General features: G+C 41.6%; 1 protein-coding gene across 1 annotated transcript in view; it reads left to right on the plus strand.

Moving 5' to 3' along the window:
- The window catches only part of DGKQ (diacylglycerol kinase theta), a 92918-nt gene that overhangs the window by 14071 nt on the left and 64291 nt on the right, over positions 1–14556 (plus strand). Inside the window, exon 2 of the mRNA XM_035562976.2 lies at positions 10087–10166. Within this exon, the coding sequence (XP_035418869.1) occupies positions 10087–10166 (80 nt within the window). The remainder of the gene's footprint in view (positions 1–10086; positions 10167–14556) is intronic.

The following is a 14556-nucleotide window of genomic DNA, read 5'->3' on the forward strand; positions in this document are numbered from 1 at the left end:
CTGAGAAAATCTCAACAGGTTTCCAAATCTTTGCGGGTTTGCAGAGAAATGGAATCCACAACGTGGTCTAACTGAACTGTAAGACACGCGGCGGCCAACATTTTCTCACTGCAGTGAGAGAGGAAGGTGTTTTAACGCCTGACTTCTTAAAGCTTTCAGAGATTTTTCCATTCCTGCCCTGCCATTGTTTGAAGCGTCCTGGGCCGGCCACAGCTTCTGGTGACAGCTTCTCTGGTGACATTTAGCAAGCATTGCACAACAGACTTCTAAACTTATCCTAGGTTATGCCTTGCCTGAAAGAGCACACTAATATTGCATACAGGTCTTCGCATGTTTCTGCTGAATTGGGAAATAAGCTGGCAAGGACCATGGCTGCATCCAGCATTCCTCTCAGTGAATAGTCACAGTATTCAGACTGGCCTGTGGTCATAGTCCTAAACAAAAAAGCTAAATGTGTCTGTGTGGGCAAGCTGTTACAATGAAAAAGGAGCTCAAAGCTGTGTAGCAAATGTGAAATTTAGTCCTGCAATCTTCCTGTGAAGAGAGAACAGTGCTTTCAAGTTACTCATGAAAAGATTCTCTCATCCATTAGCTTGAGTGCTCCTGTTTGTATAATCTACCTGATAACAATGTGTTTTATATTCGTTTAAAAAAAATGAGATTAAAAAAAAATATATTTTTCTCCAATCTGTGACTGCTTAGCCTCTGGGCATTTCCTCAAAGCTATTGTCTTCTAATTATCAATGGATCTCTTCAGTGAACACAAAGGCAGTCCTGCTGAGCAAAATAGCCTGCTCGCAGGACCGAGGACAACTGCATGGGTGAGTGAAAAGGCCCCTACAAGGCAGAGACGCTGTAAGCTTAGCTTGTATTTTGGCCTTTGTCACATCAGGAACGTGCTCTGGAAGAGCAGGAGGGGAGGAGGAAATAACCTTCCTAATTTTGACCAAAATAAAACTGTTTTGATTGTGTTAGAGTGACTTGGCCTGAGTTGTCTTGGTGCTCATATGCCCTTTAAGTCCCACTGATTCACTGTTTGGAAAGTAGAGACTGTTTGGGTTGGCTTGCACAACAGCTTTGAAGTTCTGGTTTACTCCATGGCATTGCTAGTTTTCTTGTTTGGTTTTGCTCCGTCCATCTATAGGCAGTTGCACTTCCTTCTCCCATCCTTTAAGTACACAGCAGCAGCAACACCTTCTGCGCAGAACATCCTTGCCATTGTGTGCGTGTGTATTTTTATTAAACTGATCTGAGCAAGCTGACTCCTCCATTTTCAACTACTCTGGACCCATCTTTCTTCCCCAGCTGTTCCTAGCAGCCTCTTCAGAAACCATTGCCACTGTGCTGAGACTTGGAGCCCTGCAGAGCTGGAGCAAAAGCTACACCATCTCTACAAATGCTGACACAGAGAAGTGTTGTTTTGGAAACCTTTCCAGGTCCTGGACTGAAATAGTTTGGTTTAGTGATCCACCAGAAGTCAAAGGGGCCCTTCTGTGGTTTAGGGTAAAGTTGGTGAAAGTGGCTGAACTGAATAAACATTTGCTGTCTTTTTCTTTCTTTCTTTTTCTTTCTTTCTTTAATTCTAGTGGTGATTGCAAGTGCTCTTAATAACAGAGATGTTTTTTTGACTTGCTGAGCACTGTCTTTTTTCTTCTGGGAGGGGAGAGGTAAGAATAACCACCTGAAAGACTAGATAAGATTTGCCACTTTGTGTTTTCTGCTGTGCTTTCTGTTCTACTGTCAGTACATGCCCAAAATAAGCCCCTTTGAAGGTTGAAATAACCACCACCACCTTGCCTCGCTATCGGAGCTAGCTGTAAAAACAGTTGCAAAGAGAAAGGAGGATAAATGGTTCTTCGTGGTTGAAGCAAACAGGGCAAGAAATGCTAGACATACGTTGTAATGAGGGAGATTCAGCTTGCACGTCAAGCACCAAGCTTCTAACAGCCAGGACTTGGAAGGATACGGGGTGAACTGTGTTGAGGCTGTGGATTGTCTCTCCTGGGTGGGTTTTTGGAGCACATTTGGCTGATGCCTGTCAGGAATGCAAGATTAGCTGAGCTCCTGAGGCCATTTGCTGCCTGGATTTCTGTAAATATTAATGTATTACCTACATAATTTCATTACAGTTACTCTGGAACATACTGAGATTCATGCCCGAAATAGTACATACTTTTGCAAAAAACAATTTTGAACAATGTAGGTATGTGCTACAGAAATAAAACGTTGTTTAAACCATAGCCTGGATGTTTGAAATCAACTGGGGCAGACTTGTTACTGCTCTTCTGCCTTTCTTCGTGAGTAGAGTTTCAGTTTGCAGCTCTGAGAAGAAGAGGATTAAAATCCTAATGCTTCCATCATCGTTTGTGTTCAGGAATGTCCTCATCTCTTCCTTCCTGAGCAGGTGTCTTTTTCAGGAGAAAACCATGTGAGACCTCTGAATTCCCACAGGGGTTTGTTTTGATAAGTGCCAAGATTCTTCTGTTAATTGCAGAACTTGTAGCCTTCTCAGAGTGGAGTTGGAGAATGTTTCATAATTCTGAAGAACTCTTAGTAGTTCTGTCTTTGGGGAGAGGAAATGCCTGTAGCCGGAGAATAGGTTGCAATGTTGGCTTGATGTAGCACAGGCAAATTCAAATACTCCCTCTTGTTCTTGATTGTTGATGCCTTGTTTAAGTTGCTGATGTACAGAACAAAGATTTGTAAGAATTATGTCTATTTAAGAGAACTATTTACGTTGCTAGAAGTACTGATGGATATCTCTTCTCACCGGTAACGTTGACAGGAAGCCTGGCAATGTAGTTGAGGGTATAATTTACCTCTAATTCATTCTTTTCTCTTGATAAAAATGAGACGTATGTTACGTGTTCTAGTTTATAATCTACTGTATTGGCTTGAAGGAAAAGGATCTTGGCTTCTGTAAATTGTTGTGCTTCAGTGAGCTTCAGGGAGTCACACTGATTTACAGCATATGAGAGTGACCCTAACTCTTCAGGCTGTGTCAGGTGTACTTTATCTGAAAGCCTGCTCTACTCTTAATGTTAGTGCTCTCTACTGCAGTTAGTGAAAATGAAAAATACTGAAATTATTGAAAAAGAATTGAAAAATTTACCCTGCTGGAGTGAATTACCTCTTTGGAGGAAATGGCATGAGCGATCATTCTTTCTGTAGTACCTGCTGCATTTAAAACATTTCCTGTGAAGCAGAAGGCTTGAAACTGAACTGCATATTCTTCATGCTGCCGTGAGACTGCTGCTCGACTTGATACCTCAGTGAGGTGGGTCTGCAGGACCGCGTGCGTGGCAGTGTGAAAGGAAAGATGCATGCACTCTGCCTTTCCGGGGAGTCCACCCAGCCCCCAGCAGCAGACCCGTATTTGTGGTGCCCACCACTGTGGAATTTGCAGCCTGGAGGCAGGTGCTTCTTCAATCTGTCAGCTAGCAATGCAAGCTCTCATCAAGGTCCTGTTTTTTTTCAGCCAACTTCGCTTGGCAGCAGTGCTGCTGCTGGTAGCTGCTGGGATTTCTTCAGCTGGAAAAGCAAAAAATTTATTACGGATGAGTTTTATCTGATGCGTAGAGAGCATTAACGAGTTGAAGGTTGTGGTGTGAAGGAGGAGAAAGAGCCCTGGGTTGTGGTGTATTATGATGAAGAGAGGAAGTGCAGTAAAGGTAGAGATGGGGAAAAATAATTGTACAACCTGTGTCTAATACAGGAAGCTATTTCTAAATGTGCTCAGTTTTTAAAATGAATTCATAGAATCATATGAAAATGAATTCATCAAAGTTTAAGCCTAAAACACGTGAGCACAGCAGCACATTCCAGTTCAAGGTAGGAGGAGTACTTCTAAAGTTGCACTTCAGATACTTATTGAGGACTTCACCTCTATTTCCCCATCTACTGCTTCATCTTTTTTACAAATGACCCTTTCAGGATGATGTATGTTTGGAGAGCTGTAACACTTGCAGGCAACTGATGTTGGGTAAAAGCTGCCCAAAAATTAGTCTAGTAGAAGCATCTTTTTTTTTTTTTTCTTCATCCTGCAGTTTCCATACATTCAAGGGAATGCTGGCAATGCTCCCCTGCCTCCCCAAAGGGTGGTTTGGTGCCAGAGTCAGTTGTTGGCTGTAACCACAGACTTTTCTTTGTCTTTTTTTCTGAACATCTTACCAGCAGATATACGTAGCCAGGGTAGCGTACGCAGAAAGGACCTGTCTGGAACTGAAAGTTGGCATTCACCATGTGTGAAATGCTGAAATAAAACCACACTGACTGCAGGCCTGCTTTTGAGCAGCAGACAGAAGCGATAAAGGGAAGCAATGAACTTGGACAACGTTGCAGGTGGACAAGGTTGCAGGTGGGATCTTGGCTGTGGTGTCTTGGTAGGGTGGATGGTGCTCCAATCGCCCACCACCCCCTCTAAAAGGCCAGTAGTGGGCTGAGAGTTTAAAAGGGACAGCAGCTGCTGAGGACTGCAGAAGAATCTTTGTTTTGAGTGATTTAATTTCAGTCCACCATTGTATTCCCAGGGGTTTGATGAACGTAAGGTAGAGTGCTTGAAGGGGAGAAACATGTGTACAAGTGAAGGGCTTCACTCCCCCCTGGTCCCATCCCCTAGAACACACCCTATGTTATACAGCACATCTTAGGTTACATGCACAAGTTACCTATGTAGCCTTTTAGGTTCTTTTTTTTTTGTATAGAAATGCAGAGAGTTTTCATTTGTGCTCCCCTTTCACACATCAGGCAATCCTGTCCTGTAAACCCTCTGAGACAGGGATTTCTTCCAAGTCTTAAATTTAACAAGATGCCCCAGAGAATTACTGCTTTTCATTTAGTTTTATTTATATTCACATTAATGAGTTGAGTATGTGCTTTAACGTGTTGCACTTAAGTTTTTCCAGAAATGAAAAACTGTATGTACACTGATAGCTGGGAAAATAGTTCTGAGTTACCAGCCCATTTGTGGCTGAGCTAATGTTTGTTTTAAAAACAAGAAAAAGCCATTTAGTTAACTAGGTCGTTCAGTAATCGGTAACCGTAGTCAAAAGATGAGAATAAACTTCGGCAGGCGCTTGCTGAGAGTTTTAATTTGCACAGGTGAGCCCAGTGCAAGCTAGTGAGCTCTGGCGTTCATACAGAACTAAACAAAATTGTTATGTGCCAAGTCACCCAGACAATATTGAGGGGTTGTGTTGTTGTCGCTTCATGATGGGAGATGATATTTTCCCAGTGCTGTCCATGCGACAGGCAGTTGGCCAAGATGTTGTGGTGTTTCTTGTGAATTACTGGAGCTTGCTGCAGGTCTCCTGTGCATGCAAGGCGTACACGGAGAGAGCTCCCTGCAGCACGAAGAGGATCAGATTGCACAGACAGCAAGAGGGGATTGCTGGAAGGAGGAGAGAGCGTGATTGCTGCTTGTGATGCTGGTGCACCTGAATTTTGGTGTGTACGGACCAGAGGCAGAGGATGATATCAGGATGAGCTCAGGCTGCAATCTGGGAAATATTTAGGTAAGCCCTGCTCCAGGAAAGCATTGGAGGGTGTGTTGGGAGGAAGAATTGCAGTTTTCTTTGGAGGTACTTTTGTTAAGCTCAAACTGTGTGCCCACTGAAATGAGATGGATGCTCTTAGGTTATGAACATGCATGTCAGTAGGTCCAGAGTGAGTCTTGTGTTAAGTTTATCACATTTCAAGGACAGGAGCAAACCTGCTTTGGTCTTTGTATTGACATTCCTTGATCCCCCTCGGAGAGCAATTTGGTAGCTCTACTTTTACAGCTACAAGTGCTAAACACTTCTATGTTTAGTAAATGTATAATTAGACTTAAAAATAAAATTGATAAAGTTAAAATATATATATAAAAAAAAGATCAGCAAGTTCATTATTTATACACTTACAAATTTTATGTTAAAAAGTAGCAAGATTTTGAATTATGGTGAACATCTGAAAGAGGAAACAAAAGTATTTTTCAAAAACTTACAGGATTCTGCTCAAGACTGGTCTGTTCAAAGGTGGGATATGGTTGTGTGTTAAACTGGACATTTCACAAGTGACTCTCACCCAGCCCACCATTCCATGGGACATTGATACACTGCTGGGGTCTGTACAGGACGTAATCCACCCTTTTCCTCATCCTGTTTTGTGGAACCTGCCTGGAGCTCTGACTGGAGGACAGAGAATAAATGAAGGCTACATGACAAAGTGTGGCTTTCTGGAGCGTTTTGATAGCCTTTGGTTTGCCAGCAAGCGTTGCACAGCTCAGGAGTTACACGACAATGCCCAGCTCTGTCTTCTGTTTCTGTGCAAATGTGTGTTGTAAATCTGTATGTTCATGGGCTGTTGCCGTACAGACACGTTGTCTTTCTCTGTGGTGCCTGCTGGCTACCTGGCTTCTCGCTGTGCGTTGAGGACATCTAGTTTTTCGTGTGGTTGGAGTCACCTCTTACTGGGCAGAGGCAAACAGAGGAACAAGGGCAAGTTGACAAAATGATTGCTGCTGTATGCCTGAAGCTAGGTGCTTGGAGACAACCCAGCCTTTGCAACATCCCTTGAAATCACGTCAGTTCGTTTTTCTTCAGTGTTGAGCCGTTTTATGTGGCTTGTGCCTGGATATAGGTGCCATGTGTTAGATGTCCAGCTTGAAGGTTGCAGACACTTCAAATACAACCAAAGTGCTCGTCTTTCCCTTCATCCATGCTATGTGAGGTGCTTTTGGTTATAAGTAAAATGTTTAACTAAAGGAGGCATTGAACACTCCAGCCTTTCCAGCCTGACTGAAAACATCAGTTTTGTATACACTATCTGAAAGTTGCAATTGCTTTCTTTTGACTTATGCAGCTGACAGATATGTCTAATGGTAGATTGTTACTGGGTTTAAATGCACAAACAAGTCCTCTTCCCATAAATAGAACATTGCTTTTCTTTTAAATGTTTGTTTCTTCCTCAAAATTTTTGTGTCTTCTGAATCTTACATCGTGTCTTCTAGCTTGATCTTCCTGGTCAAAGATCACCCCTTAAAAATATGACGCCTGGCTGTCAGAATTTCCAGGTTTAAGTTTGTTGCCTTTCCAGAAGTACTGACACAGATGTACTTCCCCACCCCAAATATTGTTTATCTTTCAGTTTGGCTTTCTTCAGTGTTATTTTTTTTCTTTGGGGGAATGTGGAAAACAAAATCAAGGTGGTGACTTGTGAGAGTTTGCTTGGCCCCTGTGGGACAGGGAAAAGACACTTAGCTAGGGCTATCCTCTCTGGTGAACACGAGGCACGTGACAAGCAGTGGAGGCATGTACCTCCTGGAAAACTCATGGAAGTCTTTCATGAAGAATGTTAGAATCTCCTTTTGAGCACTGCTATCTCCCTCACTTGTCTGCTAACATTTCTTAATTTGATTCTGTGCAAATGCTCCAACTTTTCCATTAAAATTTTAGGAACTTCAGTACTTTGAATGTTGTCTCTATCTGTGATAACTTCTGGCTTTCCCAAAGTTGCTGGCTTGAATTCTTCTTTAGTACATTTTTCTGTGCTCTGAGATGTTTCTTCAGCTGAACCATGAGGTGCTGCCTTTATGCAGTGCCATGTTTTGCTGCTTCTGTCACCACAAAGAGAAAATTGGGTAGTGCAGTGCAGTGACTTGGGTTGTCTGCGTAAATGGAGAACATCTCAAGGTCCATACCCATGGGAGAAGGCCCACTTCTGTTGGCTGATTCAGAGCATTCTTCTGTGAATTCCCCAAGGTGTTTCTGTAGGGTTTGGTTGACTTGTTATTGAGCGCACTTAAAACTTAAGCAGTAGCCACCTGGTCTTGAAGACTTCTGTTGTCTGCTGCTTCTTCTAGATCAAAAAATTTGTGGGAGCCATCTACAGTGCATTGCTCTGTTCTTCCCTTTGTGATCTGACTACTTGAGAACCAGGAAAATGAAGGAGAACGCCGCCATTTTATTGAATTTCTTTAGTCACTGAAGTTTTCTCCTTGACTATCTCTCACCCCTTTGTGAAGTTCTTGTCAGCAGCCTGTATGTCTTTGAGGCTTCATGTTGTCACCTTTTTTGGGCTGGGGACTTAGGAACCTCTGTCAGCATGCTCCTGCCAGCACCCCTCACCTAACCAGGTTCAGCTAAGGTTCAGGCACCACCTGCAAAATAGTGAAGAGGCTTCCTAAACAAGTGGTTGGGGCAAGTGTTTTCTGGTGGTAGCATGTGTGGTAAGATCCAGACTGGTGGGAAGTGGGCGGCTAGCTTAGGTGTGCAAAGGCTGCAGGAAAAGTTTGCACAGCAACCAGTTGGCCTTCCTGCAAGCCCGAATGGAAATGTTGTGGAGACCGGAGGGGAGTCTTGGTTTCACCTGTCTACATCCATGCTGTGATAATATATCTAAGTGAATTCATAAGAATTCACCATTCTGGGTCTGACCTGCTTTTTTGGAGCAGGAGATACATCTTTTGTCTGCCTGTACGATTACTGGGTTCTTCTTGGTTTCATCTGTGCTGATGTGCTGCATGCTCCTTTATGTGACATTTACATATGTTGGTTCAGCTCTGAGAATCTCCTTTATCATCCCTTCATTGGCTGTTTCTGCTGCTTACCTGCCCCATTGAGTCAGGAATATTATCAACCATAAAGCCGTGTAACACCTCATAGCACCAAACAGAAAGTCTTGATCTCCTCTGTCCCTACTTCATCTTTCATTTCTGCAGTCATCCCCTTGTTCAGCCATGGATGATGAATAGTGCAGCAACGACTTGCAGTGTGTTTTTTCTCCTTGACTTGCAGACAGATGAAAAGCAAATGTCAGCCAACTGCACATATTAAAAGGAGCGCTTATTTGAATGGGGTCATCTTCCTTTCTGTGCCACCAAAAGGAAAGGTTGCTTTCTGTGGGCTGGCAGTAAACCACAGAAAGGAGTGGGCCTGCATTTAAATTGTTGTGTTGACATGAGAGAGGTGGTGTTGTGAAATCACAAGTAAATGAGCTGGAGAAGAGGGAGGAGAAGAAAATGGTCTGATTTTGATGGCATGAGCACATACTACCAGTAACAGCAATGTAAGTCCTGCACATGGGCTGCAGATGGGAAGCTTGACGTGGGTTTTCTGCAGTTGCTCATGAAACTTAGGAAGCGTGCGGCATGCTTCTGAAAACCAGGAACGTGCAAAAACTTCATGTGTACCATGATCGCTGCAACTCGTGAGGGATCTTCTGCCAGAAGCTCTGGAAAGATGCTTCCACGTGAGGGACTGTGGCCAGAGCTTGTATGTTTAAGGCTTCGTGCTTGAAATGGAAGAGAGTAATTCTGAAAGGTGGATGACTCTAAAGCCATACCTGCATGGCTTATTAGTTCATTGGTGCAAGGTTGTGGGAACAAGATAAAGAATCCCTTGTTTCCTGTGTGCAAACTAAACATGTAAACCCACAGTACAGAGCTGTGGAAAATAGCATCCCCATGAAAAACGATTCGTCAAACGCTGCCTTGGTCAAAATGCATTTAATAAAGCTTGGGTGAAATCCTAAACCTGATACTGACACAGTAATAAATAAATGAATACATAAATAAAATAATTAATTGCTCTTGACTTTCAAAGCTGCATGTAACTGCTGACTTTTAGTTTTGTCTCCTTCATCCATTACACTCAGTGAGTGTGAACACTGTCTTCCTATTTATTCCTGTCACATGCACTAGCTCTTAGAAAAAATCCCTTTTAAACATGTCCATCTACTGTGGTAATATCAAAGAGATCTTTTGGACCACGGGCTGCTTAAAATCTCTTCTGAAAAATTAAGAGCTCATTTTGGTGCTTACAGAGAGCGAGTTGGGGGGGAATGACTTGCTGCTGGCTTGCAACGCATTCAGATAAGCTCTCCTCCTTCATTTTCTATCACCAACATCTTGGTAACAAAACTTGCTGGAGGTGTATGACAGTCATGTAGATACCACATCTAGTGGGGAGCAAATGTGATTAAGATGTTTTCCCAACCGTATTTCACTACATGTGATTATTTTTTGTTGTTTTCTTCTTTTCTTTTTCCCACCAAAATGTCCCTTCTTTGTGAAAGACTTGCTTACAGTTCTTCGTTTGATTTCCACAGTTTGCAACTTCATGTCTCATGAAAAGTGCCTCAAGAATGTCAAGATACCTTGTTCATGTATTGCTGCCAGCCTTGTAAGGGTGAGTAAGCACACACTGTCATGTCTCTTTCTTGGCACAACGCCGCAGATTTATCACTGGCTAATATGGTGTAGTACAATAGTGGCTTGTTAATATTGAAATGCTTAAATCAATCATGTTAGTCATCACTTAAGTTTTTATGGCTGCTCAGAGAAAAAAATTTACGGTTCCTTTGAAACTTCCCTGATATGGGCAGCTGTAGACAGTCTGTCTTCAAAGAGTGGTTATTTGCATTCTTTAAATATTACTAGACGTTTTTAATTGTCATTACCTGGAAGTCTCACAGTAATGGAATGAGGTGACTGATTGAAATCAGTGCTTTCAGGAAACTATACCATGTATCATACTTGAAGAACTCCGTCTGCCACCATTATTTTTTTTTGCAGTAATTACATTTTACTGGAAAAATGCTAAAGCTTTTCTGAGTAGAGAAGGGGCTGTGTTTGGCTTCTGTTGATTACTGATCTTAAGAATTTACTTGCTTATTGTGTCCAGAGAATAAAGGTGTTGCATTAAAAGCACAGGACTTAAAAACCCAAAAATAAAAAGACAGGGCTTCCAATTGATGCTAAGAGTTCAAATGTATGTATTTTGGTTGTTAATAAAGTATATTCTCTTCAGATGCCCTGTGACCTTTTCTGCCCCATGACATTAAGTGTTAGAGATGGATTGATTTTGAAGATAATAACGTGTTGCAACCATGGTATTAAGAATCTTAATTGAGGAGAAAACTGTGTTATCCACCTTGGGGGAAGAAAGGGGTGAGAAACTTTCTAGATAAGTAGTTCAACACTACAAATACAGTACGGAGCCTTATGCAAAAGTCAAATGAGACATTGCTGCAAAATCAAAATGAGTAAATGGTGAACGTTACAGACCTCACTGACTAAAACCATGTTTATGAGATACTCACTGTGTAGATCTGGGAACCTGCAAGAGGGAACTATATTTCCTTCTTTGTATTCAAAAAAGCTTTACAGGTTCCTTTACGTCATGGAAGCCTATGTAGGGAATGTTAGGAGAAGGTTTAAAACAGCATGTAACTAGAGTTACAGGAAGCAGACAGAGACATTAGCTGCTCGTTTTTATTTAATGTGCTTTGTCTAGATGCTGCTACTGTTGAGCCTTTGCTACATACTTCATCTTCCCCACATACTTTCATCTTGGGAGGTGTAATTTAGATTGGGAAAAAGTTGTCTGATTCACAGAATGTTGCCGGTGAAAGAATAAGAAATATTGCTATTATTCTTACAACCCCCAGTGAAGGGACATGTAGGTGGTGAGAAATGTTATTACTAAGAATTAGCATCTCTACTGTTTCAGTATGCTGGCAGTCAATTGTGGCATGGGAAAAGGAACGATGAGTCACAGAGAAGAGGGATCTTTAGGGGCATAGTACACATCTAATTTAGAAGTATTCATTTAGTTCAGAGACAAACTTCTAAACATTTTTGACTTCTTTCGTGAATTTGCTGTGCATATAATTCATTGTTCAAAATAGTACTTGTTGCTTTGCTTTTGCATGTTGAAAATCATGCACTGAAATACATTAATGGTCCTACTTTCACCAGTCATGGGCATCAGTTTGTTTGTCAGGGGTTTGTTTTATTCCCTTGATAACTCCTGTTCTCTACTTGCCCCAACACATGTATTTGATCTAATTGTTGTGTATGCATCAAATCCGAATAATCTTACTATGCAGTGGAATTTATGAGTGCTGTTGTCTGCCCTCAAAACTGTTTGCTGTTCAGTGTTGCCGTATTTAGCTGTGAAGTTTTCTGCCTTATCCATGTTAAGTTGTAATGATTATGTTTCAAAAATACAGGATTGTGCTATTCTTTCTAGACAGGCTTGTCATCCTTGACATAGTCATCCAGGTTGCATTAATCCTGGTCTTCTGTGGAAGTGAAGTCTGACATATGGGAGATGCTGTTTTGCATGCAAGCTCTGTCGAAGTAAATGTTGAATTTGGCACTTGCTTCAAAAACATAACAGAGCAAAAAATGAATGATGGTCATTTATAGAATGTGTGGAGAGTTTATTTTCTTAATCTCTGGGCTCTTTCAGATAACTTGAATGTATCTTTTTATGAAAAGGTCCAGTGTAGGAGGGATCACAGGTGGGATTTTTTTCTGATACTTCCTTCTAGCATGTTAATATTCTGTGTATTACAGAAATTAGATTTTTTTTAATCCCCTGGATTTCATCTAGAGAAGAGGGCAATCGCTAAAGCTCATCAGACTGTGTGTCACTGAATACTAAGCCAAACTGTCAGAGAATCATTTTCCAGCAGACATTTCATGGAAACTTTCATTCCTGAGAGTAGGGTTTCCTTCCTAGGGTGAAGTAAAGGCCCACAGAGTTGCAAGCATGCCATGACTGCATCCAGTCTCAGATAATTCTTAATGAGTTCACTCTTTAGGCTGCCCTAAGGAGTTTTTCTGCACTATTATTAATCATTCTCAGCTGCACTTGGTGTTCCAGACTGGATCCAGGTTATGATGTTTCAAAATGAAACTTCACGGATCAGTCTTCTGAGCAAGTCTGTGTTTTTATGGTTTGCAAGGGATATGATTTGTTTCACTGCTGAGGTCTCTGCAGCTTGTCCAAGTTTAAACACACTCCTCCCTACATTCCCATAGGTATTTGCCTACTCTGAGGCATGTGTTTAAAAAAAATGTCCAAACAAAAGACAAAATAACAATGAAAACAAGGTCTGCTTGCATGTGAAATGCAAGGTTTTCTTTTCCTTTGTTAGATAGCAATGAGTCACAAATTTTTTACCTCTTAAATTTGCCATATAAGTGAGTGGTGGTTGTATATAGCTGTGCTTTGAACACTAAATATAAATGAGAGTATCATACAAGTAGTTTTAGTGAAGTTGAACATCTGTGATGCTTGTTTTTCCTCAATTTGTTTTTGTGTTGGGCATTGCTGTAATTTTTTCTAAACGTTTCCACTTCAGGAAGGGTTGATAAACTGTTTGCAAAATGTCCCTAAGTGCCTTTGTTCTTAAAACCAGGTTGTCTGGAGTGGAAACATGCTGGTTTAGGCCATCAGCTTCTTGTGAAGGTTTTTATGCTAAAAATAAGATGTGGCTTTGTGGTTCTGAACTTGGGTAGCTGCTGCTTTTAGAGGTTGTGATACTGAATGAGGTTTTAGAGCTCACAGAGGTCTCTGCTGGGAGCAGCAGGCGTTGTTGCTCCTGTTTGCTGACCTGAGCCTCCTGGTCTGGGTGCTGCATTCACCTGTGTGCAGTTGGCTGTGTGGGTCAGTTCCTGCGTTTCTCATGATTTGGCAGAAAAATTGAAAGCAGAGAGGAAAGGATACGCAGGTTAGGGTAAATACAGACGACATTTCTGATAATCTGTTCTGATTTGGGCAGTTAGTAGACATACAACAGCAGCACCTAATTCTTCTGCAGCTGAAAAGCTTCTGTATTGGGACACAACCTCTCTACTTCTGTTTCTTTTCTCTCCTTACCTCTTTCTCCCTACCCAAGAAACAGTGGGAAGCCCTAGCAAAATGGGAGACAGATCATCAAAGTTTGGTTACTGCTTCACTTGCCTTGGAATTATAAATTCTCCCAGTCTCATTCAAATGTCAGATGGATTTTTCTGTGGTTGCTTCGGGAGAGTAGAGAGGAAAAAAAAATCAGAACACAATTTTGGAGAATCATTCCTTTATAGTAGTTGCAGGTGTTATGGCTTTTACATGGGGAAAAAGGCTTCAGTGAATGCTTGGTGAACTTTTTCTACTGCTTCTCGTTACCAGACTGCTGTAGAAGACATGCTGAAAAGCAGTGTTTGTAAATATGCTGGTTCCCATACTATTGTTAAGTCTCGTCTTCAAATTATTGTATATTTGGTGTGCATCTATCAAGGGACTTTTTGTCCTGCCCCTCTTGTATGTAAGTGCTTTTATGGGGAGGAAGCCAGGAGTTAGATGTGTAACATGAATTTGAAAGCAAAAAATGTGTGATTAATATTTTTCCTCTTTTATGCATTATGAAAACCATTTTTGGGGAAAGTTCTTTGTTCTCTTTCTTCTTCCCCTTTTATTTGGCTATTGGCTTTGCTAGTGGTATGTGAGCTTTTTAACAGGGTGTCTGTCATAGAAATGGCTGGACTCCAGGCTGATCTGATCTTACCTGGGAGCTTGCTGGACAGCCCTAACAGGTAGGTCTGTCCCTAGATTTCAAGGCTTGACCCACAGCTGCACTGTTTCAGAAGGCAATTGATGTCTGCATTCTTTCCTTGCATTAGCACCAATTAACATTTTGATAACTAATTCTGAATATTAAAATTTCTTTCCTCTGCTGTCTTGTGATATGTTGAGATACTGCTTCTCTTTGCATTCACACCCAATTTCAAAACTTCCAAGTGGAATG

Source organism: Cygnus atratus, chromosome Z, assembly GCF_013377495.2.
Source record: "Cygnus atratus isolate AKBS03 ecotype Queensland, Australia chromosome Z, CAtr_DNAZoo_HiC_assembly, whole genome shotgun sequence".
Taxonomy (NCBI): domain Eukaryota; kingdom Metazoa; phylum Chordata; class Aves; order Anseriformes; family Anatidae; genus Cygnus; species Cygnus atratus.